The sequence below is a fragment of the Bos indicus x Bos taurus genome, chromosome 22 (genome assembly GCF_003369695.1).
Source record: "Bos indicus x Bos taurus breed Angus x Brahman F1 hybrid chromosome 22, Bos_hybrid_MaternalHap_v2.0, whole genome shotgun sequence".
Lineage (NCBI taxonomy): Eukaryota > Metazoa > Chordata > Mammalia > Artiodactyla > Bovidae > Bos > Bos indicus x Bos taurus.
The window spans coordinates 19,961,284-19,986,172 of NC_040097.1; the positions used below are offsets into that span (position 1 = coordinate 19,961,284).

A 24,889-nucleotide genomic window follows, 5' to 3' on the forward strand; every position below is an offset into this window, starting at 1 on the left:
CACACTGAAAAGTTCATCATATTATCAATTAAGTAATTTAAATGGAAAACAATGACATGTGTAAAATCTATCACATTGGCAAAGGTTAAGAGAAGCCCCTACATCTTAAACTTTCAAAGTTGAAGAGACTATCATGAGATGTATATTTTCATGTGTTGCTGGTAAAAAACAAATTTGGGGATATTTGTCAGCTTAAATACTGCATAACATTTTATCAAATGATTCCAGTTTAAGAAATTTATCAGGAATGTGACCAAAGACCTTTCACTAAAATATTCCTTACATGTGGTTTGAATAGTGAGTATTAGAGTAGATCCATATGGTACACTAGAAACTCATTAATAAAAATCTCAGTGTTATTAAAACATCAGAAAATGTCAATAGTAGCTTAAAAATCAGGTTATAAAATATTTATCTTTCCTAAAGAAACACAAAAAATAGGAAAAAAATTAGATAGAAATAAACTGCAATTTTGGAAGAGGTAGTTTCTGGGTAATGAGATTATGGATAGTTTTTATTTTCTATAATGGAAAGATATTCTTACAATTAGAAAAAATAAATGCAAGATTTAAAAATCTGTTACACCTGATATAAACTAGATTGCTTTTTACAGAGACATAATTTAAACAAAACATTTATTTAGCCAGGCAATTCATTAGCTGGTTACTAAAAGACTGCAATGAGAATACTGAATGCTTTGAATATAGGTTAACCTCTTTTCTCAGTAACATTTTAGTAGTTTCAGAGCTCCATGAGTGCTGAATACCTACTGTGTACTTATTATTATATTCAGGACACTGAGATGTAAAAAGGAAAAAAAGACATGAAGAAAAGAAAGAAAAGGGGGCAAAGAGTAGTTTCATTGGAAATAAAGTGAGTCAGTCAGTTCTGGGCCCAAATCACTCCAGCATGTATAGGTTGAACACTGCAAAACGAAGGACTATTGCTTATCAGCAAATTGGTAGCAATCTTATTGCCCTGAGGCTTGTACAGAGATGTTTCACTTAAAAAAAAAAAAAAAAACATTAAAATTAGTTCAAAGAGCAAGACACAAAGGTGATATGAGGGGGTCATTTTTCAGTGCTGCGTATGAAGGAGAGAGATGTACACAGTAACTCCCATTACAATTAATGAGAGTGGAGCACCCAGACCCCTGGTTTAGACTAATCTAAACCCCGGGAAGATTCAGCAATCACCGTGGCAAAGCAACTCTCAGCCATGAATGAACCCCAGGATTGCTCACTTACATATTCTTCCCAGGCACTAAAGACAGTAGAAAATAATTTTTTTAAACACATCTTACAGGGGAAAAAAATAAAAAGGCTCATAAAATGTCAAATTCTCATCATTTGGCAGGTTTATTTTAAATCCTGGGTATTTTTTTAATACCATTCTTAATTGAGTAGTTTAAAAGTGGGCTTGGGGTTATTCCAATTGTTATGTGATATTCACATAGAAATCCAGAAATTAATTTGGTTTAAGCTTCAGTTTTATGAACTTTGGGCCACAATTAAATGGCGCCCCTTATCCAATCCCAAGCCCTTGGTTAGCCTCAAAGTGTCAGGATAATGACAAAGAAAAAAGTGGCATTATTATGCCATGCTTTCACAGCCAAATCCATTCATTCTTCTGACTTACACATCATCTTGATTTAGTCCAGGAAGCTATCTTTATTTTTAGATTAGGGGAAAAAAAAAAAAAAGATGAACTCACTTGACTAGAATCCCCAGATCGGACTAAAAACCAGTTCTCCAACTCCCTGTCCCAAATTCACTGGCAGTTTCAACAAGTATAAATGGCTCTGCACTGGAAGAGGGTACACAAAATATTAGACCCACTATCAGGTAGAGTCTTTTTCCTCCCTGTATGTTCAATGATGCTGGTCACGGGACAGGAAGAGACCGTCTTTAATCATCACTGATTATTGCTTTCCATGGTTTGAGTTCTGTAGTGGGGTCAGGGAAGGCCTCTGTGAGGAGGTGACGACATGGGGACTGGAGCAGAGCAGATGAGAACCAGAGAGGCACGCATGAGAGGGTCAGAGGGAAGCTCATTCCTGGTGAAGACAAGGCTGGTGCAAAAGCCCAGTGGCTGAAACAGCTCACTGAGGCAACAGCCAGAAACCCAGGAGGCCCAAGTGAAGACTCGAGATGCTATTCTAATTGAAAGAAACAGCCACTGAAAATCTTACAGCCAGGGAATAATGTGGTCTAATATCTATGTTAAGGAGCCCATGCCAGGTGCTGTGTGATGTTAGGTTGAAGGGCAGAGGAGGGAAGTGGTTGGGAGGTGTAAATGAGGAAGTAGAGAAGTGGTCATGCCAGGTCCAGGCACACGTGGGCAGGGGTGGTGGAGATGGCAAGCGGCACTGTAAGGATATGCTGAGGATGCTCTCCATTACAAGTTCTGGCATCACTTCCGTAAGGAAAGAGCCACAGAAACTACATCTTATCCCTGTTGTTGGTCACGTTTCTGCACTTCCTGAACAATCAGCCTATTTCTACCTCAAGGATAGCATCTCTCTCTCCTTCCTTAGGTTGGTGCCAGAGAGTTCAGGGCCAACTCTGTAACCCATCTCTGACAACTTTATGGACATTTGGTATCTATTTCATGCCCTACTTTCACTTTTGGCTCTATCTTATTTTCCTTATTTTCTTTTTGACTCTTGCTTGTTTGCTCTTATTTTTAAAGCACTTAATCTTACTAACTCACTACACTTTATTAGCCAACTTAAGTCATTTTCTAAACACTTTCAGGAAGTAACCAAGTAGACAAACTGCCTCAGTGATGCCCTGGTTGCTGTATAAATAACAATAAATCTAAAAAAGGCTTTATCAAAGGAATTCATTAGAAACAAAGATGTATAAATAAGCATATATGTAAGAGAACCTGTATGTGTGAGAAGCCAAGAAGGGGCCATAAAAATTGATTGAAGGACTGAAGAAATTGCATACGCACTTGCCCTAGACTCCCTGAGGAAGGCAAGATGGTGAAAAATAAAATCTTGGGAAACTGAAGTTCATCATCTGCTGAGATACCAAACCCTGTTTAATTTGTGACATTTAGGAGAATATTAAATATCATCTCTGATACAGGGCTGAGCCAAGAAAGGCTGGTTTCACTGGCCTGGCTGGAATCTACACAGAAATCTTTAGCCACTGTGCTGGGATGGACAAACGGAAGGTATTTTTTTTTTTTTTTTTTCATTCTGAAACCACCTGTTAGTCCTCTCTCTCAAAGCCATGCACTTTGGAACAATAAATTTCAACTATGCATCCACATGTGAGTGTGTGCATGTGTGGAGATGTGTAAAAATTCAAGCGGATACTCCTAACCACCATACTGAATTGCCAGGTGTAAAAATTTATCACATTATTCTACTTGCTAAGTGAGGACCCTTGTCTTTTTTAGGTTTTAAAGCTAAAAATTTCAGATAGTCAACCATAGTTACTCATTGAACAAATATTTACTGGTTGTCTGTCACATGCCAGGCACATGGGGAGGCAGTCATGAATTCCCACCCTCACAGCAATTCTGACTTTCACAGAGCTTGCATTCTGGTCAGCCTGAGACACAAAGGAGTTATATAGTAAGTTCAAATATGATTAATGCCACAAAGAAAAAAAGTAAATGTGGTACTGAAACCTTAAAGAGGAGGACCATCCCGAGATGACGCTTGTGTACAACATGTGTTCAACAATCCAATCTCAGATTAAAATTTCCAGTCCTGTCTAACACACATTTGAGATGGAACCTTGAGCAGTTAGAGCTCTCTACCAACTTCTCCCCAACTCCTGACAACTACTCGGATTGGAGGCAGAGTTCTGTGTCAGTAGGTGAAGGGCAGGTTTCCCTGGCCCCATTCCAGGTCCATCTGCCAAGAGTTTCTGCAAATATGGTGGTCTCTGCATGTTTCAGAATTCATAGATTTGAAGGTCTTCAAGTTCCACCTTCACTCTATCTGCTTCTGAGAACCCACTCACAAAATGATGGTCATGTCTCCCTTTATAACTTTGCCAGAGGTTTATGATCCAATCACTTTCTCCACAGGCCAGTGCCTCAGTTGGAACAACAAATCTACCTGACCAGCCTTGTGGCACCTACTGCTGATATTCATGGGGTTTATAAGAACCAGGGGAGGTATCTGTGTGTTTCTTCCAGGGGCTGTGGGAAATTGGGATGGACTAGAAAAGTTGCTCCCATCTTCTTCTCAAGAAAATTATTCTCCTTGCCCTGCAAAAAGCCTCTTCCGATTTCCTTACCCACTACTCAGAAATAGGCAGATGAGAAGCAAGCACTGGCCTATGTTCGGGTGCAATCCTAATCTCTGTAGGGCAAAGGGGAAGCCTCCTATGGCCCTAAAGAGCCTGGGCTTGCACTGTGCCCCCACTGTGTGGATAGCAGTGTCAACACAGCCTGCAGGTTCTGCTCAGCCAGCATCACTCCAAGGAACAAGACACCAGCATCCTTTCATCAAGGATGAAACAAGCCCCAGCTCAGGGCTTTGAGCACATGACACTTGGTGGGGGGTGGAGGAGGGGTAGGAATAATCACTCTAGAAAAGAGTTTAGAGGACAGCCTCTCAGCATTCTTCGTTGCTCTCTACTTCCCCTGACCACTTCTCCCCTTACAAGGTTTGTGAGCATGGAGGTGGGATTCAACAGGTGCGTCTGGGTCTGCTGCTGCCATGAGAGTGGCTCTCTCTCACACATGGGTATCTCACCAGAAATGATGTCAACCTTTCTGTTTAGGTTCACACTCCAGGGCAATATGAAAAGTCCCACTCATTGTCTGTTCCAGCCCTGAATTTCAATTTCATTATTGCAGCTATAGCTCCATGACTTAAAAGCTTCTAGGAGTCATTCGGCCCCTAAACAGAACAGAAAATACTAACTAGTATCATATTAATAGATGTCGGCATGAGAAACATGCTTCAGAATTTAATGTAATTTCTGTTGATTCATTTTATCTTGACACATCTTATTTAATAAATTTGAAAGCAATCATCTTTGGTAAATGGAAGGGGATCCATGGTTTACTGTTAAAGTATTAGCACTCAACAGACAATTCTTAGTTTCAACAAATCTCTTGAACTGGAAATAAATCTCAAAGATGAAAAGATCTCTTGGTAACTACAGCCATTTTGAAACCTATTAGAAAAGAGAAAATGTAGAGAACCAGCTGAATGTCACTCTTCCTGGGCTCATCTTACCTGGGAGTGAATTATGCTGCTTGCCAAGCAAGGTGTTCGGCCCTGCACTCACAGCACTGCAGAGTCACGCTTAAGCCACACAGGCTTTTCAGAAGTCCTCAAAGTTAGTCTTATTCCTAAATGATGACGATTGCAACCAAACAACAAAGACACCAAAATGGCAGCAAACATTGTGAATGACAGAGTGTAGACTGACTGTAATATAGCACTGGAAAACAGGAATAATGGGGATGTTTAGGACTCCAGGGAAATGAACGCCTCAAAACACCTAACCAATGGAACAAAACGGTTTGGAGCACATAGGACAGCAACTAGAAGCGGGAGAAAGAGCAACAGAATGAGGATCCAGAGTTTTGGGTGAAGTCTTGACTCCCATGAAGTACAGCCGACACTGGCCTGAGACCCTGTCTTCCCATTCCAACCGGTCAGAGGGGATAGAACAAAATAGTGACCTCAACAATGCATTGCTCATCATAAAATATTATTTAATTCGCTTCTTTCAATTTCAGCATCAAAGCTCCAATACTCTGGCCACCTGACGCGAAGAGCTGACTCATTAGAAAAAAAACCATGATGCTGGGAAAAACTGAGGGCAGGAGGAGAAGGGGCGTGACAGAGGATGAGATGGTTGGATGGCATCAACGACACAAGGGACATGAGTTTGAGCAAACTCTGGGAGATGGTGAAGGACAGAGAAGCCTGGCATGCTGCAGTCCACGGGGTTGGCAAAGAGTTGGACGTGACTGAGTGCCAACAACAGAAACGTCTTTCAATTAATTTATTTCTGTGACATTATTTTCCATAAAAGATATAAGCAAGTTGAATTCATGTATATACATACTCTTCATCCCTACCACAGTCACACACATGAGACAGACAGACCAAGAAACCACTGCCTCAATCCTTTCCTGCTACACTTAAGTTTTCCCCTGTAATGGCGTTAGGCAGTTACCATTCCACTGTGAGGAAGCCAGCCATTTAAAACAAAGAAAGAATTTTGTTGTTTTTAATTCATTGGTGACTCTGCTATTATATGCCAGTCTCCATGGTGTTTAAGAGCAAATACCAGGCTTGAGCCATAGGATGTAAACGAAGCTTCCTCCTGTCAGTGTTCATTTCTAAAACCAGGGCTGTAACTGAGTGCATACACTGGCATGCCCACTCCTGTTATTAAAATATTATAACAGTTCTGTCCATACTGCCTCCTGGGAGCTGCTCACACTTCTTTGCCTCTTCCCCTGGGTCTCTCCAGATCTTCCCACAGAGCAGAAATTAACAGGATGATGCTGTGACAGAGCAGAGAACTTCCAGGAATTACACTGACATTAGGGCATTGGTCACTGCTGTGTGTCATATTAATTGCTGTATCTAAAAATAATTCCTCTGCCTAAGACATATCCAGCCATATACGCGATCCCCAGCTGTGGGTCCATCTAAACCAAGCCAAGACTCAAGGCATATTTAAAGCCTGGAACAGAAATCTCAGGAAAACAATTTAGATGGCAAAACTAGTTCAGATACCTACTATTACAGAGAGTTCTGAGGATAAGGCCAATTTAGGATTTGTGCCCAAGAGCCATTTGCAAATTTATAGTTATTTTTTCAGTCTATTAGTTTGAGAAAGGAAATGGGAGCTAAGTAAATAAATTAGATCATTAATTTGCAATAAATATAAATTAATTATGCTAATTCTAAGACTGGAACATATATATAAATTATGTATATATAATAAACAAGGCATACACATAAGACTCTATTAGCAAAAGAAAGCCATCTTGACTTATTGTGTTGTGGAAAATCCATGTGTATTCATTCAATAGATTTTAACAGTTTTGATATGTGTATGAAAATATAGGATAAACATTAAACTGCCTACTGATGTTCTAACAAATCTATTTTCATTCCAAATGGAAATTAGGATATATTTTGCATTATCTGAGTTAATTACATGACATTTCTTGTGAATAATGATGTATTATTCCATTCATTATTTCTAATTATGTTCTGTTACAAGTGCAAGGCTGGCAACACCATGACCAGCCTTTTCCTATTGCTCACAATCTGATAGCTTGCATGGGAAGCAGGTCAAAAATATGCCCAGAATATAATGAACGAGTTCAGATACTGTTAACCATGACAGTTTAAAATTACCTGAGGAAAGTTTCACATGGAAATAAATAGAAATGGGGAATGGCATTCTATACAGGATATTCATTTTTGCAATTAATATGAAGACTATTCAAAGTGTTATTTTAACACATATAATTATCATCCCACCATTTGCTGGAGCTGGAGACAGAGCATCTCCTGTTCCCTAACTCACTCACATACACACATACACACACTCTAATAGGATTATGTTCTGTGAGAGACTAGCAGGTGGCAAAGGTATCTTTTTCTGGTTGTAAAATAATTCTGTGGGCTTTGTGCAATTCTAAGAGAACACAGAAACCTCCTAAAAGCTCTGATTTAAAAGCCATCAGGACTTTCCTCCTCAAATGCATCACCATGGTCAAGCCAGCTCATCTCACCCCACTCACAGTAGGTCCTGAAGCTAGAAGGTAAATCCTATTACGGAGAAGCAGTCAAGGTCAAAGGAAAACAGTCACAAATAAGGGATGAAGTGTAGGGACAAAGTGAACCACAAAATCACCACTCACCAGTGTCATCACCAATCAGCAGGCTGCAAGGAGCCAGGGAGAGATGGTGGACAGCAGGAAGGGGGCTGGATGAAGTCTAGAGACCAGTGTATACATGCCTCAGGCCACTGTTTCATGAGTGAGTCACCCTTATTTGAAGTCACTGGGGCAAAATCTATAAAATCCACACATTTTTCTCCATCCAATTTCAAATGTTCGTTGCGCACACACACACACACACACTCTACTAAACCCTTCAGTGTCAGGTGCCAACAATCCATCATTCTGTCTATAATAAAAAATAAAGATGCCAGTCTCAGCTCCAAGAATGAGAAATAAGCCCGAGAGGAAGAATCTTGGCAAGGAGCCTTTCTACTCTGCTACCTGTGGCAGTTACTGCCCACTGCCCCTGCATACAGCCTCAGAATCCTACTCAACACTGTGAGCTCACTACCAACCCAAGAAACAGCATTTGAGATAACCATATTTTCTCTCTTGAGCAGTAACTCTTCAGACGACAAGCCAAGACAGATGACAGTCACACAAGGTTCGTCTTGTAATGGGGGCTGGCAGGATCCTCTGTGCTAGGTTCTGGACACTGAAAAAAGACATCAGTCAATTTAGTGCATGCCGAAAGCACAGAAGAGCTTTCTGTGTTCCTCTTGACGCATGCTGTAAAAACTGTTCAAGCTGGAGGCAATGTACTCTACTGACCCAAAGGTAGGCGCACATGTATATGGAAACCTTTCCCATCAGTTCAGTTCAGTTCAGTCGCTCAGTCGTGTCCAACTCTCTGCAATCCCATGAATCGCACCACGCCAGGCCTCCCTGTCCATCACCAACTCCTGGAGTTCACCCAGACTCACGTCCATCGAGTCAGTGATGCCATCCAGCCATCTCATCCTCTGTTGTCCCCTTCTCCTCCTGCCCCCAATCCCTCCCAGCATCAGTCTTTTCCAATGAGTCAACTCTTCGCATGAGGTGGCCAAAGTACTGGAGTTTCAGCTTTAGCATCATTCCTTCCAAAGAAACAGCATAAGAACACTCTGAGCAATCACTGCTGCTTGCAGATCTTTTAGAAACAACAATCTGCCAAATAAAGTCAAGAAAAATATGGCCACAAGGAAACCAACTTTTCCCACTACTCAGCTCAGGACAAAGGGTGTATGCTCAACTTTGAACACGTCTCTTAGAGTATTTTAAGCTGGGTAATATACAACAGGCCCCAAAATGGTAGAGGGGTGGGGGGCTGGGGTAGGCATATGTTTAGGGAAATTTCTAGAGCAAAAAGGTCTATCTTTAGTAATAAAGACATTAAAATAGTGCTTGCACTCATTTTATTTGCACAGGGAAGGTTTTAAAAGAAACTCTTTTTCAGAAATGAAAAAATCATGAGATCACTAATAACTGCAGTTTCCTGAACAATTAAAGAAATTCACAAGATTACACCCTACTCAGGAAATGACAAATATTTCTGATTTTTACGGAAGGACTAAAAGGGCACTTTTATCTATAGCATCTATTCCGTAAGAAGCACTGTTAAGTAATGAAGCTATTTTTATTATCTGTTCCTTTATTTCAAGAATACTCAATATGGCAATGGCCTGAAAACAGAATGCTGCTCGCTTAGGGAGGTAAAATTTTGTATAAAAGGCAGTTGCCAGATTTTTCTTTTTTATCTATTGAAGCTGGACCTTAGAACACAATTTCCCTTGCACCAAACTTTTGTTTCTGTCAGCAGAAATGTCCTTTAAGTTACCTAGTCTAATTCTTCACAAATACACTTCGTAAGGCTGTCCTCAATGTATCATCCTAACGTGGCTGGGCCCTGATAACATTGTGTGTGTAATGCTCCCGCTTGGAAGAATCTGCTCTTTTTAATAACAGATTCAATAAACTGTTGACAAATGATTTGTATAATATAGTATGGCCAGCAAGCGAGGTTTGTTTCTGTCATTACACAACGCATTCAACCTGTCCACAAACGTGGCCATGTTCCGCTTATGTCAGAGCCCCGTATGCCATGCTGAATAGCAATTCAAAGATCAATACATGGTCTGCTGAAAACTACAGGACATAACAAATGAATAATTTTATTTACAATAAAAGCCCCAGTCCCCAAATGGATTCCACTAATGCTCAAATTCATTTTTCATGCTCACCTCAAGATGAGAGGTAGACACAGCCTGATGCAAGGGGAGCGGAGTGGAGACAAGTATTAACCACGTTGACTCAAATGTTTTCAAGCCACGAACAATAGCTGGGCTGCACCAACTACATGAATAAAACGTTGGCTGCAGAATTCTGAAGATGCAACCTCCAAAATGCTTCTGTTCTCTGTCCAAGACTCCCTGAAAAGCATTTTCCAGCAACAGGAAATTAAGGGATTAAAGACCTTCAGACATATGCTTCCAGAGTGTTGCACCACAGAGGACAAAGCCTATTCAATCAACTTTAAACACTGTTTGCAACAAGCAGAAGTGTCTGCTTTAGGTGGGGACGAGGAGGGACGTAAGTGGCTCTTCTGAGAATGGAAGCAAACAGCCTTGCTTCAAAAGCATATCTGCAGGCCCCGATCTGATGGTTCTTTTCCTCCTCAGGAAAGAATAAAGTGAGCCAGTGAGCAAAGTCAAAAAGAAAAGGTTGAGGAGTGGGGAGCAAAATGTTAAGAGAGGACACAAGTTCAAAGATGACATTTACAAGTCTCTTCTGAATGGCACATTCCCCAGAGGCCACCTAAACACTCTTTTAAAAAATAAATCAAAAACACAAAATAGAATTTTCCAGTTCATAAGATAGCAATATACTGCCCTTAAAATACAGACTCGTCCATTGGCCAATTAACACAGTCAGAAAAAAATGGAAAAGAATCTCTTCCCATCTGCCATCAGTCCATTCACTGCATTTAGACTTAATACAGGACACTCATAACAGCAGTGTAAACAGGACTGTAACTGACAGAGCATACAGGGAAAGTTGGATGAGATACTAATAAATCTGGAATAAAATGGTGATAAGACATGGCTTTGTGCATGGGAATACAGGAAAGGCAGGGTCTCAGTATTAATTGAAACTGTCCACAAGCTCCTGATGTTTACAGATTCACTTTAAATTCAGTCAACACAATATTCTGGGTGCTAAGAACAAGAGACATACTAAGAGTAGATTTTGCGCCCACCTCTTCCCAGGAACGCAACTCCACATACACAAACAGTCTGGGGCAGACTGGGATTAGTGTTTGGCATGGTGCCTGGAAGAGAGTAGCTCAGTAATAAACTGTTGAATAAATCAACATGTGAATAAGGAATCAAGTGTCACAAAAAGGATGGAATTTATTTTTTCCCTAAGAGGGCAGGACAGGTATCGAAGTAAGCACTTTAGTTCAAGTGAAAACGAAGGGAAGCACCTCGAGGTGAAGAGAAAAGCATGAGGAAGAGCGGGAGTCAGCAGGTAAAGGAAAATACAACACTTCTTTAAGGAAATAGCTGGAAAGTGGGGAGGGTGAGTGAAGATAATGAAAATCTTTTAAAGGGATGCTAAGAAATTTGGACTTTATCCTCAAATTGGAAAAGACCCTGATGCTGGGAAAGGCTGAAGTCAAAAGGAGAAGGGGACAACAGAGAATGAGATGACTGGATGGCGTCACCGACTCAATGGACGTGAATTTGAGTAAACTCTGGGAGATAGTGAATGACAGGGAAGCCTGGTGTGCTGCAGTTCATGGGATCACAAAGAGTTGGACACATCTGAGCGACTGAACAATTCTCAGATAAAAGGATATCCATTATATTCAACAGTGATTTTTTGCGAAGGAATAGGAGAGTGATAACATCAGAGCTGTGGTTTAGAGAGAGCTGTAGGCTGGGCTGGGGAAGTCCAGGGGTAGAGAATCAGAAGACCTATAAGACCCACAACAAGGGGCTTCTTTAGGCAGGCAGGGTAGAGCACTGCGGAGGACGGGGGTGGGGGGCAGGGATGGTCTGCTGCAACCGTTTCACCCTTTATTTTATGAAATGTTAGTAGGCAGAGCTATTCACTGCTTCAATTTCCAAATCACAGGACAAAAGAATATTACTTCACGCAAGCAGATGAGTAACTTATTAAAATTCTTTTCACAGTTGTCACCTAAGAGAGTTTACCAAGGTAAAGTAAAATAAAAAGTTTCAGAATCATCATATAAAAAGGATTACTTGAATCCATTATCCACTGCCCCTGAAATTACCTTAAACACTGTAGACGTAAAAGAGCTTTACAGAGTACGCCGATGCACTGAGTGTACCATTCGCAGCCTTGGACAGAGCTGAGTCCTTCTTGCTACCTTCCAAACAAACTGAGGTTGTTGATTTTAATACAGTGCTCCCCTTGTCCTTGGCATTTACTCAACGAGGTGATAATCAACCAGGACTCATTTTCAAAATGGCAATTTCAGTGCCATCTGGAACAAAACTAGTCATCACTAACTGCTCATTGTTCACTATAAATATTTTCCTTGAAGCAGACACCTCTATTTCAGTTCAAACACGTATATGACCCAGGTCTTACACAGCACACTTTCAGAGGTGGTTAAAAAGACCATGGAAAAATCAAGTTTCTTACCATCAATACAGGAGTTAAAAAAATTCAAAGTTCATTCCATTATTAACCCTTTTGAAAAAAGTGCAGCTCTACAACCTCATATTCTGTCAGTCCAAAGCATCAAGATTCGTTCATCTAAATTCACATTTTTATCCCAAATTCCCTCAGTTCTTTAACAAAAGTCAATTAAAACTGATACCCAAAGAGAGATGGCATTTAAACATTATCCTTTTGACACAGGAATTAGACATTTTGCTTAAAAAAATATTCCTCAAAGGAAAAAGGCAACCACAGACTTGCAGCAAAATCAAATGAGAAAATAAAATGCCTATGTTATTTCAAGAACTTCAAGGTCTTTTGGAGAAACTCAATATGAAAATATTATACAACTTAAAAACTATCATTTTATAGGAGCATTCTGCATCATTTTAGAGTTTTTACTTTAATAAATAGAAGATGAAATTTTCTGATCTTACATACTTATAAAATTAAATTTTTTAAATTTAAAAGTTAAATATTATCAAGGAAAATATATATTATTTACTAGCTTATTGATATTATCATTAGTTTTATAAATTTATGAAATTTATTTAGGTTAAAAGTTCAAATCAAGAAATTTGGGAGTCTACCACAAAAACCACAATTATCTTTTGCTGCATGTTTTATTAGTAGTTACATGGTCAAGAAAGAAGATGATTCATCAAGTTTTCAAGCATTTTCAAAAATCGCATTAAAAAAGATATAACTCACTCTTGGAAAAAATCTTGACACCTTTATATACTCAAAATTACTGAGAAATTCATTTCAAAGTAGAAGCATGTCCCAATGTGGAAATGCTTATTATCTTAAAATACAACATTTCTTACTTTGCTGCCTTCTGCCTAGTAAATTAAGTTGGGGTGGGGGGGAAATAAAATTTTTGAAGAGTTAGTACAAATGTCATCCACATACAGTCACGAGTGGTACTTTCAACAACATAAAAATAACTCTCCAGAGCATTTCACCAAATTGTGCCTCTCCCACTGCAAAGAATAAAGCTTCTACTGAAATCGACGGCCAGAGGGAAATAAAATACCCCACATCACCAATGGCACCAGACAGCGATCTAGAAGCTGGGATATTTTCCAAGAGGAAATGCTATCTCAGACTCTAACATAAAATATATATATATATTATAGTATATTTATGTGTTTGAATGCAATTAAAATTCACAGCTTGAATGATCTCCAAGAGGTAAAGAAACCAAGCCAGTCTCAAATCTTCATGTAACACCTTACTTCCACATCACAAGTGTGCCACCCAATCTCATATCTTACTATTAAAGTGCACACTTGATACCTGAAAACAAAGTGCTAAGGATATTCATTGGATCCATTTTAGAAGCACCTATTTATTTACACAGCTACAACAGTGAAAAGGTCAAGCAAAAACTCACCTCCAAAGCCACAGTTGCTAAGCAACTCATTTTCAGAAGTTTTGCAGCGTTGATCAAGCATATTACTGGTGCCACCAACTGGATTCAGAATAAATGTGATTATTGTCCTACCTGGTTTCTCCAAAGGGGGAGGCAGGAGGATTCCTTGCTTACCTTTTTGGTTGGATACTAGGGGTTCATGTCTGTGTTCATTTGGTCTGTTTTCTCTCTTAAAAAAAAAAAAAAAAAAGGATACGTCCAGGTACCACAGGCTTCCTGTTCACCAGGGCAAAGGACAGTTCTGTTTTGAGAAACACCACCGAGGGCTTGATGAGATGTTGGCCAAATCTGAACGACATTTCCTCAGGTTGAAGTCTGGAAGAGAAGAGGATGTAGAAAACGGACATTCATCAAATTCCATTGAGAAACTCAGATCATACACAAATTTAAAGAAAGCAGAGTCTATTACTACAGATCCTTAGCTATCAAGAAGACATCATTTAGCTGCCCCACATTTAATGTTCACTAAGATGTATGGATGTGAGAGTTGGACTGTGAAGAAAGCTGAGCACCAAAGAACTGATGCTTTTGAACTGTGTTGTTGGAGAAGACTCTTGAGAGTCCCTTGGACTGCAAGGAGATCCAACCAGTCCATTCTGAAGGAGATCAGCCCTGGGATCTCTTTGGAAGGAATGATGCCAAAGCCGAAACTCCAGTACTTTGGCCACTTCATGCGAAGAGTTGACTCATTGGAACAGACTCTGATGCTGGGAGGGATTGGGGGCAGGAGGAGAAGGGGACGACAGAGGATGAGATGGCTGGATGGCATCACTGACTCGATGGACATGAGTTTAAGTAAACTGCGGGAGTTGGTGATGGACAGGGAGGCCTGGCGTGCTGCGATTCATGGGGTCGCAAAGAGTCGGACACGACTGAGCGACTGAACTGAACTGAAGATGTAGTCTGGGTAAGTCCTCTTAAAATATCCCACTCTTCCTACTGTTGGATTTAGTGTTTTCAAGCAAAAGCTCACACACAGACAACCAAAACAGTCTTCTTAAATCCCTCTGCCCTTCAAGTAGCCACCTTAAATCCCCTAGGTCCAATCTGACAGGTATTGTTTTTACCCATCTGCTTCATTTTTGCTAAGCTGAAAATTTTCATGGTTAAGCATTGACTATAAACCTTCTAATTCTTAAAGAGGTATCTCTGGGGTCTCTCTTTTCTCAAATGGTTTTATCTTTGTTTATCTAAAAGCAATTTATAAAAAGTACAAACACTGTTTGACCTTGTGTACAATTACAAAAACATGTGTGTACTCCCAGAGAACTGTTACAGCAAACTTTCAAAAAAGGAGAAAAAAATTCGAGGAAAAAGAAGAAGAAACAAAATAGAGTTCAAAATGAAAACAATTCCTGGTTGATGTAGAGGTAGTATGGAGCAAGACAGGTGAAGTGTTTCACATCCTCCTTCCTAGGGAGGGCCACAGGCTGGGGCTGGGTAAGGAGATGGGGAGAAGCACGATTTGACACTTGACATCCAGGGTACCAAGGAATGATTTTTTTATGAGTCAATGTCTATACACGACAGAGTTTCTTTCTGAATGGAAGAAAATACACATCCACCTTGGGAAACCACTTTGGCTTTCTAATTCAGGAACAAACCTACTACAAAACTGATGAAAACTGAATCCTCATGGGAAAACAGAAATAGGATTACAAAAAGGATGACATGAGAAAATGGAGGACTGTTTTATAAAGCATACCAATAAGTGTGCAGTTGCTTAATGGCTCTAATGTTTTCAGTGACCCAACAGTTAACAGAGAGCTATGCAAAATCCATCTACTTTAGAAGTACCCATATAGCCAGAATTTAACACATTTCAGGTATGAAGAAATAGTATGGATAATTTGCCTCAATATACAAATTCTGCTTTCTAGAACATCAATAGCCTGAGATATGCAGATGATATTACCCTTATGGCAGGAAGAAAAGGGGAGCAAAAGAGCCTCTTGATGAAAGTGTAAGAGGAGACTGAAAAAATTGCTTAAAACTCAACATTCAAAAAATGAAGATCATGGCATCTGGTCCCATCACTTCATGGCAAATAGATGGGGAAATAAAGGGAACAGTGGGAAACTTTATTTTGGGGGGCTCCAAAATCACTGCAGATGGTGACTGCAGCCATGAAATTAAAAGACGCTTGCTCCTTGGAAGAAAAGCTATGATCAACCTAGACAGCATATTAAAAAGCAGAGACAAAGGTAAGTCTTTGTCAAAGTTATCGTTTTTCCAGTAGTCATGTATGGATGTGAGAGTTGGACTGTGAAGAAAGCTGAGCGCCAAAGAATTGATACTTTTGAACTGTGGTGTTGGAGAAGACTCTTGAGAGTCCTTTGGATGGCAAGGAGATCCAACCAGTCCATCCTAAAGGAAATCAATCCTGAATATTCACTGGAAGGACTGATGCTGAAGCTGAAACTCCAACACTTTGGTCACATGATGTGAAGAGCTGACTCATTTGAAAAGACCCTGATGTTGGGAAAGATTGGGAGGAGAAGGGGACAACAAAGGATAAGATGGTTGGATGGCATCATCAACTCAATGGACAAGAGTTTGAGCAAACTCTGGGAGTTGGTGATGGATAGGAAAGTCTGACATGCTGCAGTTCAAGGGGTCACAAAGAGTGACACGACTGAGCAACTGAACTGAGAACAAGTACAACTATCTCACAAAAATGAAAGGTCATTGTGGATACTGAAAATCATCTAACCCAGAGGTTTTCAAGGTGTGTTCCCTGGAGCAATAGTATCAAATCACCTGGGGAAATTAGAAATGCAAATTCTTGAGTCCTACTCCAAAGCTACCAAACTGTGAACTCTTGGAGAAGGGCCCAGAATTCTAAGCTTTAATAAGATATCTGGATGATTCAGAACCACTGGTTAAACCCAACTATTCTCCCAATCTTTTCCTACAGAATCTTTGCCAGGTAGCTGGCTAGCCTATGCTCGAATATACACAGTGATATGAAATCCACCAACCAATCCTTTCAGATAACCAGCTTCAGCAATTACATAGTTGCCCTTCCTACCAAGTTCACCTTTCATCATGGATTGATGGTTTGACGGATCATATGAAACAAGTATCATGCCAGTGGAAGTGCTTTAGATATTTGAAGTCAACCTGTGTTTTTTATTTCCCCCAGTTTTTCTAGAACGAGCATGCAATTCATTTCAATCATTCTTCAAGCAGCATTGATTCAAGTTCCCTAAAGTGACCTGTGTGTTTTTGCTCCCTTAGCATCCATTTTCCGTGATTCTGGTCGCATCACTGTAATTTCTGTTTGGGTAGTATCCCACCATATTCCGTACGTTGGGTTCTTCCTACTGCCTGGTTCTAGGGATGGGCAAGTGACCCAGGCACCCTTGGTCCTTTGTCACATGACTGATTCAGGGGTGCTCACAGGAGAAAAAATGAACCAGGCAAAGAGAGGATATTCATGAGAGGATGAGCGCTCATACTCTGGGGAAAGTGCATTCTTTCTGCTTAGTTGCCGTGAACTTGAAAGAGCTAAAGAATACCCTAGAAAGAGTCTGCCTCTTATCAGAGCCAACACTGAGGCCAGGAAGACCAAAATACAGAGAGAGACCCATACCTGATGACACTGGTTGAGCATCTGAACAGTTCTGAAAGGACTAACGTCCGTGGACTTTGTTTCCTCTAGTGGATAAGTTTACAGAGTTGACTTAAGCATACGCTTGAGTTGATGAGCTACTATTGCCAATCCATGAAAGACTCTCTTCTGATTTTCATTTTTCTTATTTTCACTTCATCCTCTATGCCCAAACCCATTCCTACCTTTCCCAGCCTGGGGCTTCATTTTTTTTTTTTTTTTTTTTTTTACTAAATATAATGCTATATTTATAAGCTTCACTGTATTTTTTTTTATAAATAAATACATGGTAAAGAGTCTGCCTGGAATGCAGGAGACCCAGGTTTCATCCCTGGGTCTGGAAGATCTGGAGAAGGAAATGGCAACCTGCTCCAGTATTCTTGCCTGGAGAATCCTATGGACAGAAAAGCCTGGTGAGCCCCCAGCTATGGGATCAGAGTCGGACACGACTGAGCAACTAACACACACTAATGCTGTATTTATAAGCTTCACTGTATTTTTCATAAATACTTTAAGTGTCAAAGGACTTCCCTGGTGGCTCAGACGGTAAAGCATCTGCCTACAATACAGGAGACCCGGGTTCAATCCCTGGGTGAGGAAGATCCCCTGGAGAAGGAAATGGCACCCCACTCCAGTACTCTTGCCTGGAAAATCCCATGGACGGAGGAGCCTGGTAGGCTGCAGTCCATGGGGTCGCACAGAGTCAGACACGACTGAGCAACTTCACTTATGTGTCAAACTCCTGTACATAGTTTTAAAATTTGTATAGAAGTTGTATCATGCTTTAAATCTGTCTTTTTCTCTCAACTGTGTTTTAGAGAATGTTATAAATAGATGTAATTCACTCTTTCTAACTGCTTATTCTCTCACTGCACTCCACTGTCTTTTTCCTTTTCTATTCTTTTAGTGCAGAAGAACTAGCTTTCTCAGTCTTTCACTGCAAATAACACTGAGATAATCATACTTACGTATATTTCTGTCGGCATCTATGCTAGTCCCATTATTGGGTTTTAGCTTATACAGATACTTATAATCTTAAAAACATTATGGATCATTTTGCATTCCTAGAAGCAATATATTCAGATTTCTATTTTCCCCACACCCTTGTCAACACTTTAGAGTACCTGATTTCCAAGGTTTTACTTCTATGATAGGCAAAAAGGCATTTTTGAATTTTAACTAGCTAGTCTCCAATGTGAATTTGCCTGCCAATGTAGGAAACACAGGTGTGATCCCTGGCTTGGGAAGATTCTCTGGAGGAGTAAATGGCAACTCACTCCAGTATTCTTGCCTGGACAATCCCATGTACAGAGGAGCCAGGTGGGCCAGGGGTCGCAGAGAGTCCGACGCGACTGAGCACACACGCACACAGTGCAATCTGCGTGTATGTGTATTTCTCTTTGTATGAATCACCAACTCATAGATTTCCCTCTTTTGTCTTGGTTTCTTCCCTCCTATTTTCTGATTTTTTTGAGTCTCTTGTGTATTTAAATATTAATCTTAGTGTATTAAACATGACAGTTGTATTTTCACCATCTGTTAGTTTTTCTATCACAGACTCCAATGAACAAAAGCATTCATTTTGATGTACTCGTCAACTTTCTTCTCATGGTTTGTGCTCTGTGAATATTTCACAACAAACCCTTTTCTACTGTAAGATTACAAAAATGTATTCTTAAATTTTCATCTACTAGCTTTATATGTTCACTCTTAACAGTTAGGTATTTAATCTACTTGGCGCTGTTTCTGAAGTACAGAAATGGTTTCGTTTTTCTCTTTTTGTGCACCAACTTTCCTAGCACCAGCTGCTGAAAATGATTACACTGAGTTCCCCTATGTACACAGGAGTGAGTCTAGACTTTATTATATCCTTTTCTATGCTAGATGCTAGAGAACAGGAGGAGACATTTTTTCTCTAAAGGGCCAGGTTCAGTCTATCTTGTCAGCATAAAGATAGCCATAGACAATAAATAAAGGAATGGATGTGGCTGTGTCCCAATAAAACTTTATTTTTAAGAACAGAAGGAAGGCTGCATTTGGCATATGGACTGTAGTTTGCCAACTTCTGCTATATATATATTAATGCCTTGCAAAGAGAAGGTCCCTCTTTATCTCTTATTTATTCTCTTATATAAATATTAGATTCAATTATACCCCTTCAAAACAACTCTTGTTCAGGCATTGATTAGAATTACAATGAGTTTAAATTTTATTGGAAGAAATACAATACCTTCACAATATTCAATCTATTTATTATAAATGCTGCATTTATGATCTATAATTCTATAATAAAACCCTTGTAATAGGGTTTTAAATTTCCCTTATATGTATTATGAATTCCTTCTTGGATTTATTCCTAGATAGCTTAGTTTATGTCAGTATTATAAATGGTATCTTATCATAGTTTATAATTGGTTACTCCCAATACAGACAAAAGCTGTTGATTTATTTGTGTTGCTCTTATGAGCTCGCAACCTAGCTAAATACTTCTATTGCTAACAGTTTCTGCTGATTCTCTTTGGTTTTCTGAATAAATAATTTTATTATAAATAATAATTGTATCTTTCAATTATTCTACTGATATCGATTTGTCTTACTACATTGGTCAGGTATCTGGTAATATGTTGATAAATAGCAGCAATACAAGTGTTCTTGTCTTATTCCCAGTCTTAACAAGAATGAGTTTAAACTTTTGTCTTTTTCCATTAAAAATGACATCTGCTATAGATTCTAAGGATAAAGCCTTTACTAAGCTAAAAAATTTTTCCTGTTTCAATTTTGGTAAGAGCTGTTTCTATTTGAAAAAGAAAAAACTTTATTAAATGGTGTTTATCAATGATCATGCAATTTCTCATTCTTTGCTATTAATGTGGTACATTACAGTAAAAGATTTTTTAAAGCATTGAAACATCCTTTTACCGTTATGATTAATTCAACTTAGTCTCAATGTACTATTAGTATTTTTTAATACATGACTAGATTTGAATTATTTGTGTTTTTAATGTCACAAGTGAATCTGGTCAATATTTTTTACTTGCTTTTTGTTTTCAAAATTAAACTTAATAGTTTGGCTTTTATTCTTTGTTCTATAAGAAGTTGTGCAAACAAGAATTTTCTGTTCCATAAGAGTTGAATAGAATTCACTGGTCAAACTGTCTGGGACTCTTTTTATATTGCAAGGAAGATTAAGTTTTGATAATCATTACATACAATTTATTTAATGGTTGTTAACTTTTTCTTCCATCAGTTTTTTTAGACATACATCCTTTTCATTTTCACATAAATGTTCATCTGTACTGGTAAAAATGTACATCCTTTTTAACAAAGTATTCAGAGGACTATATTTTGGTTCTTTGCTTTTATTAATTTTCTCTGTCCCTTATTTTCCGTATTTATATTTGTTTCCCTTTTTTTCTCTCTTTGTTTTCTTCAGATTACCATGTTACAGTTTTTTTCTATTTGTGTCATACATTGAGCTTACAGAGTTGCAGACTTTCTAGTTTTTTCTTGAGTAACAAAAGCTACATATTGCCATCAAAGAACTCCATTAGCTATCTCTCTCAGTTTTGAACTACTGTGCTTTTATTATCACTCAGCTTTAAAATTCTGCTATTCTTGTTATCTTTTCCTATTTAACCTGAGGGTTATTTCATAGTATGTCTTTTCATTTCAAACATATGGAACACTTTTGCTATCTTACTGTTAATAATGACTGATTTGAAAGCACTGTAGTTAGAGAAAAGAACCTCTATAATGTTGATTTGGTGGAAGGTGAGGCTTCCTTCCTGATGCATTAAAATTTAAAGCATGTACCTAATCCACATGCCCTCCAAGATAAAACATATTCCTGCACTTGTTGAGTAAGAAGTTCTACATACATGGTGGAGCAAATCATTGCTTGTTTTCCACATCTTCCTCTGCTTACTTTTTGTCTCATCTCATCAGTTTCTGAAAACACTCTATTAGATTTCTAACAGCAACTGCTTAATCAATGTCACATGCCAGAAATTACTGTTTTCTACATTATGGCATGGGCATATGTCCCTGCTTAATTTATTTCCTTCATCTGTTGTTCCTTTTTCTTTTTGTCTGTATCTGACAAGTGTACATTTTTCCATCCCCTTATCTTCCACCTGTGTCCTTTGAAATGTTTTTTTTTTTTTTTTATAAACATAGCATTTTGCTTTCTATACATTGGACAATCTGTCTTGATTAGTTTAACCTCCATACTCGTTTATCTTTTTGTTTCACTTTTTTTCTCCTCCCCTTACCTTCCACAGGCTAAAGCAAGTGTTTTCCTATGTTACAAAAATTACACATTCTATTTTGTTTCAATACTATTATGCTTATCTTATACTAATGCTCAATTTCCTCAGCAATATCTAAAAGCAGACCAGTATCTCTGTCCTTAGCATATTCTTAACCATCCTGGATCTCTTTCAGAACTCATCCCCCATCTTTCCCTTGTCCAATTTCTGATGTTTTAAAATAACATGATGTTACAATTTCAAATAGTTACTGGTATGCTGGTTTTGTTTTTTTTGGCCACTGCTTACTCTAGGGATCGTAATTTTCATATATCTTATTTTCAAAGGCCCACAGACATTCCCTTACACCAGGCAGCAGCGGGCTCAGCCCTGCTTCCTCTTGTAAATTTTAGCTCCCTCTTTGGTTTTTGTCCCCCATGCCTTTTTTCAAAGCTCAACTATGCTTTTGAGTAAATATTTGTATATTTTATGTAATATTACAAATTAATTTTTTTTAGGGAACAATTTTCCAATACCTACCCTGTAATATTCCTAGAGACAAGTTGTCACAGCAGTCTTCTATGTTCTGTTCATATAGAGACACAAGTCATTGATTCAGGGCCCCCTCCAACCCAGGATAACCTCATCTTAACTAATTGTATCTGCAAAGATCCTATTTTCAAATAAGATAGTTCTGAGGTTCCTTTCAGTGATGATATTATTCATCCCACTACAGACTACTTTCCTGATTTCTACCCTTTGGATGTCTATTAACCTTTTCCACAGAAGGTCTTTAGTTTTAGTAGATACTTTATATTCTTGGTTGCTATTTTTTCCAAATATTCCTTGACCTCAGTTTACTTCTCTGCCTTTCAGGGATTCTATCTGCTGGGGTTCTGGAAGGCCACCCCAAAGTGTGCCTCAGTGGCATATTGATCATTCTGTATTAAAGCTACTTAAGCAATAGCCAATGCAAGAGGGACACTCTGACCACCCCCATCTGTCTCCCTGAAAGCAGGAAGTAAATCTCCCCTGTGCAAGGTGCCTTCCCGGCATTTGGAGGTAGAACTCCCTTATCCCCAGGGATAGGGAATTCAGGCCAAGAAGCCTATATGAACAAACCTTGTTACTTCTTTAATTTACTAAGGCAAGTCTAAACTGTTTAGATTCTTCACTGATTGAACACCCCACACCTGTTTATTTGTCTTGTCAATTCCTCACACATTTGTCTAAAAAGTATAAAAGCTATCTGCTTTGGCCACTTCTTAGTTCCTAGACGACCATGCACATGAATTAATTTTTTTTTTTCTCCTGTTAGCTCTCTGGTGTCACTTGTATCATGAGTCCAGCCACCAGAATTCAAGAGGGGAAGAAGGGGAAATTTTTCCCTCTCCAACATATCTAACACCTCTATTCCTTCTCCCTCTCAAGTCTTTCTTCAGTTTTCTCATGTTTTTTTCTTCCTGATATCTTCTGGGAGATGGCCTCAATCCATCTGACTGCTGATGAGTATCAGCATGAACATAAGTCTTCCAGGATGCTGGTTCCTAGTGTTCATGTTAGGTTTAATTATGACCCATCTCTGCTCTACTCGAGGCTACCTTGCCTCTCGCTTGCCTCCTTTTCAGCTATCACTTTTGCCAAAGAGCTCATTCATTTCTATTTCTTTTCTTTTCATGAGTTTAGCTTGTCAACAATTTGAAATGTTAGCTGCTCTCTTCACTATTTCTTCCTTTTTGGTACATTCAGACAACTCACAAACTACTCATTGTTGAGAGGAAGCATCAAGAGGTGGAATGAGTGTCCAAAGCACATAAACTAGTCTTGGTTCCACCACTACCTGACCCTCAGTGATTCACTGAACTTCTCACTCTCAAGTATCTCATCTGAAAGGAAGAGATGACAGATACTATACAGCTCTGGAGAAGGAAATGGCAACCCACTTCAGTATTCTTGCCTGGAGAATCCCACGGACAGAGGAGCCTGGCAGGCTACAGTACACGGGGTCACAAGAGTCAGACACGACTTAGGGACTAAACCACCACCACTATATAGCACAGGGAGCTATACTGATATCTTGCAATAACCTATAATGGAAAAGAATCTGAAAAGGTTATAGGTTATCTTGCAATAACCTATAATGGAAAAGAATCTGAAAAGGAATATGTGTGTTTGCTGTACAGTAGAAACACAACCATTGTAAATTACCTGTACTTTTATAAAATTAAAAAACAATAATGGATGACGGAGCACATCTCACTATGTCTGTTACATGACATAGGCAGCCTCAAATGGTAATATTTTTATATTTCCTTGCTCAAATCCAATTCTGCTTCTTCTTAAACTGTGGTAAATTCTGCCCACTTGCAATGCTAGCAGACATGCTTCCTCAAGTTTTAATTTCAGTGGAGAAGAAAAACACCTCAGTAACTGTAAACAGAACAAAGGTAGAAAAGAATAAGAGCCAATATTGTGTGATGGGAAGATTCCTACATCTCCAGAATCTGAAACTGTCTGCAATTCTGAGATAAATATTAAATACTTCCCTCTCATATGAAAAGTACAGAAAGCAATTTATTTTACGGTAAAGTAAAATTGCTGAATCTTTTTTAAAACCAAGCACAATGGCTGAATGTACCATATTTTGTGAAATTCTCAGGGAAAAATCATCTCCTGAGATGTATTTCTTAATAAATGTGAAGAAGCTAACTTCTGGCATCCAGAGAACCAAGAACTGTGTCAGGGACCTCAGTGTAAGGCTTAGGACCTTAGTCTTACTTGTGGTCTTAGCTAAGACAGAAATAGAAGGGACCAGGTTCATTCCAGAAAGTGACTGAGGCCTGCACGTGTCTCTATATAAATAATGACAGAAGTAAATCTATTAAAACTCAAATATTTTCAGCCAATTAATTTTTAAATTTGTATTTCTTAATAACAAGTTATTTTGAACTAAAAATAATACAACTTTCAGGTATTTAATGAGTCTCCATTTCCCATCATTTCAGCTACAAAATCTATCTGCACCCTCTCTTGACCTCTCCACCTTTTATAACCAATCTCTACCCGTCTATCTCCCATAATTTTTACCAGCTAGTAGCATCATATTATTTTTAGAACATCATCTTCAAA

At 38.9% G+C, this 24,889-nt stretch overlaps 1 protein-coding gene across 8 annotated transcripts in view; it reads right to left on the reverse strand.

The window, feature by feature from the left end:
- The window catches only part of FHIT (fragile histidine triad), a 1,526,080-nt gene that overhangs the window by 800,514 nt on the left and 700,677 nt on the right, over nt 1-24,889 (reverse strand). For all 8 annotated transcript variants that reach the window (XM_027523187.1, XM_027523188.1, XM_027523189.1 and 5 more), the window contains one exon: nt 14,097-14,215. In XM_027523187.1, the coding sequence (XP_027378988.1) occupies nt 14,097-14,199 (103 nt within the window). In that variant the 5' untranslated portion in view covers nt 14,200-14,215. The remainder of the gene's footprint in view (nt 1-14,096; nt 14,216-24,889) is intronic.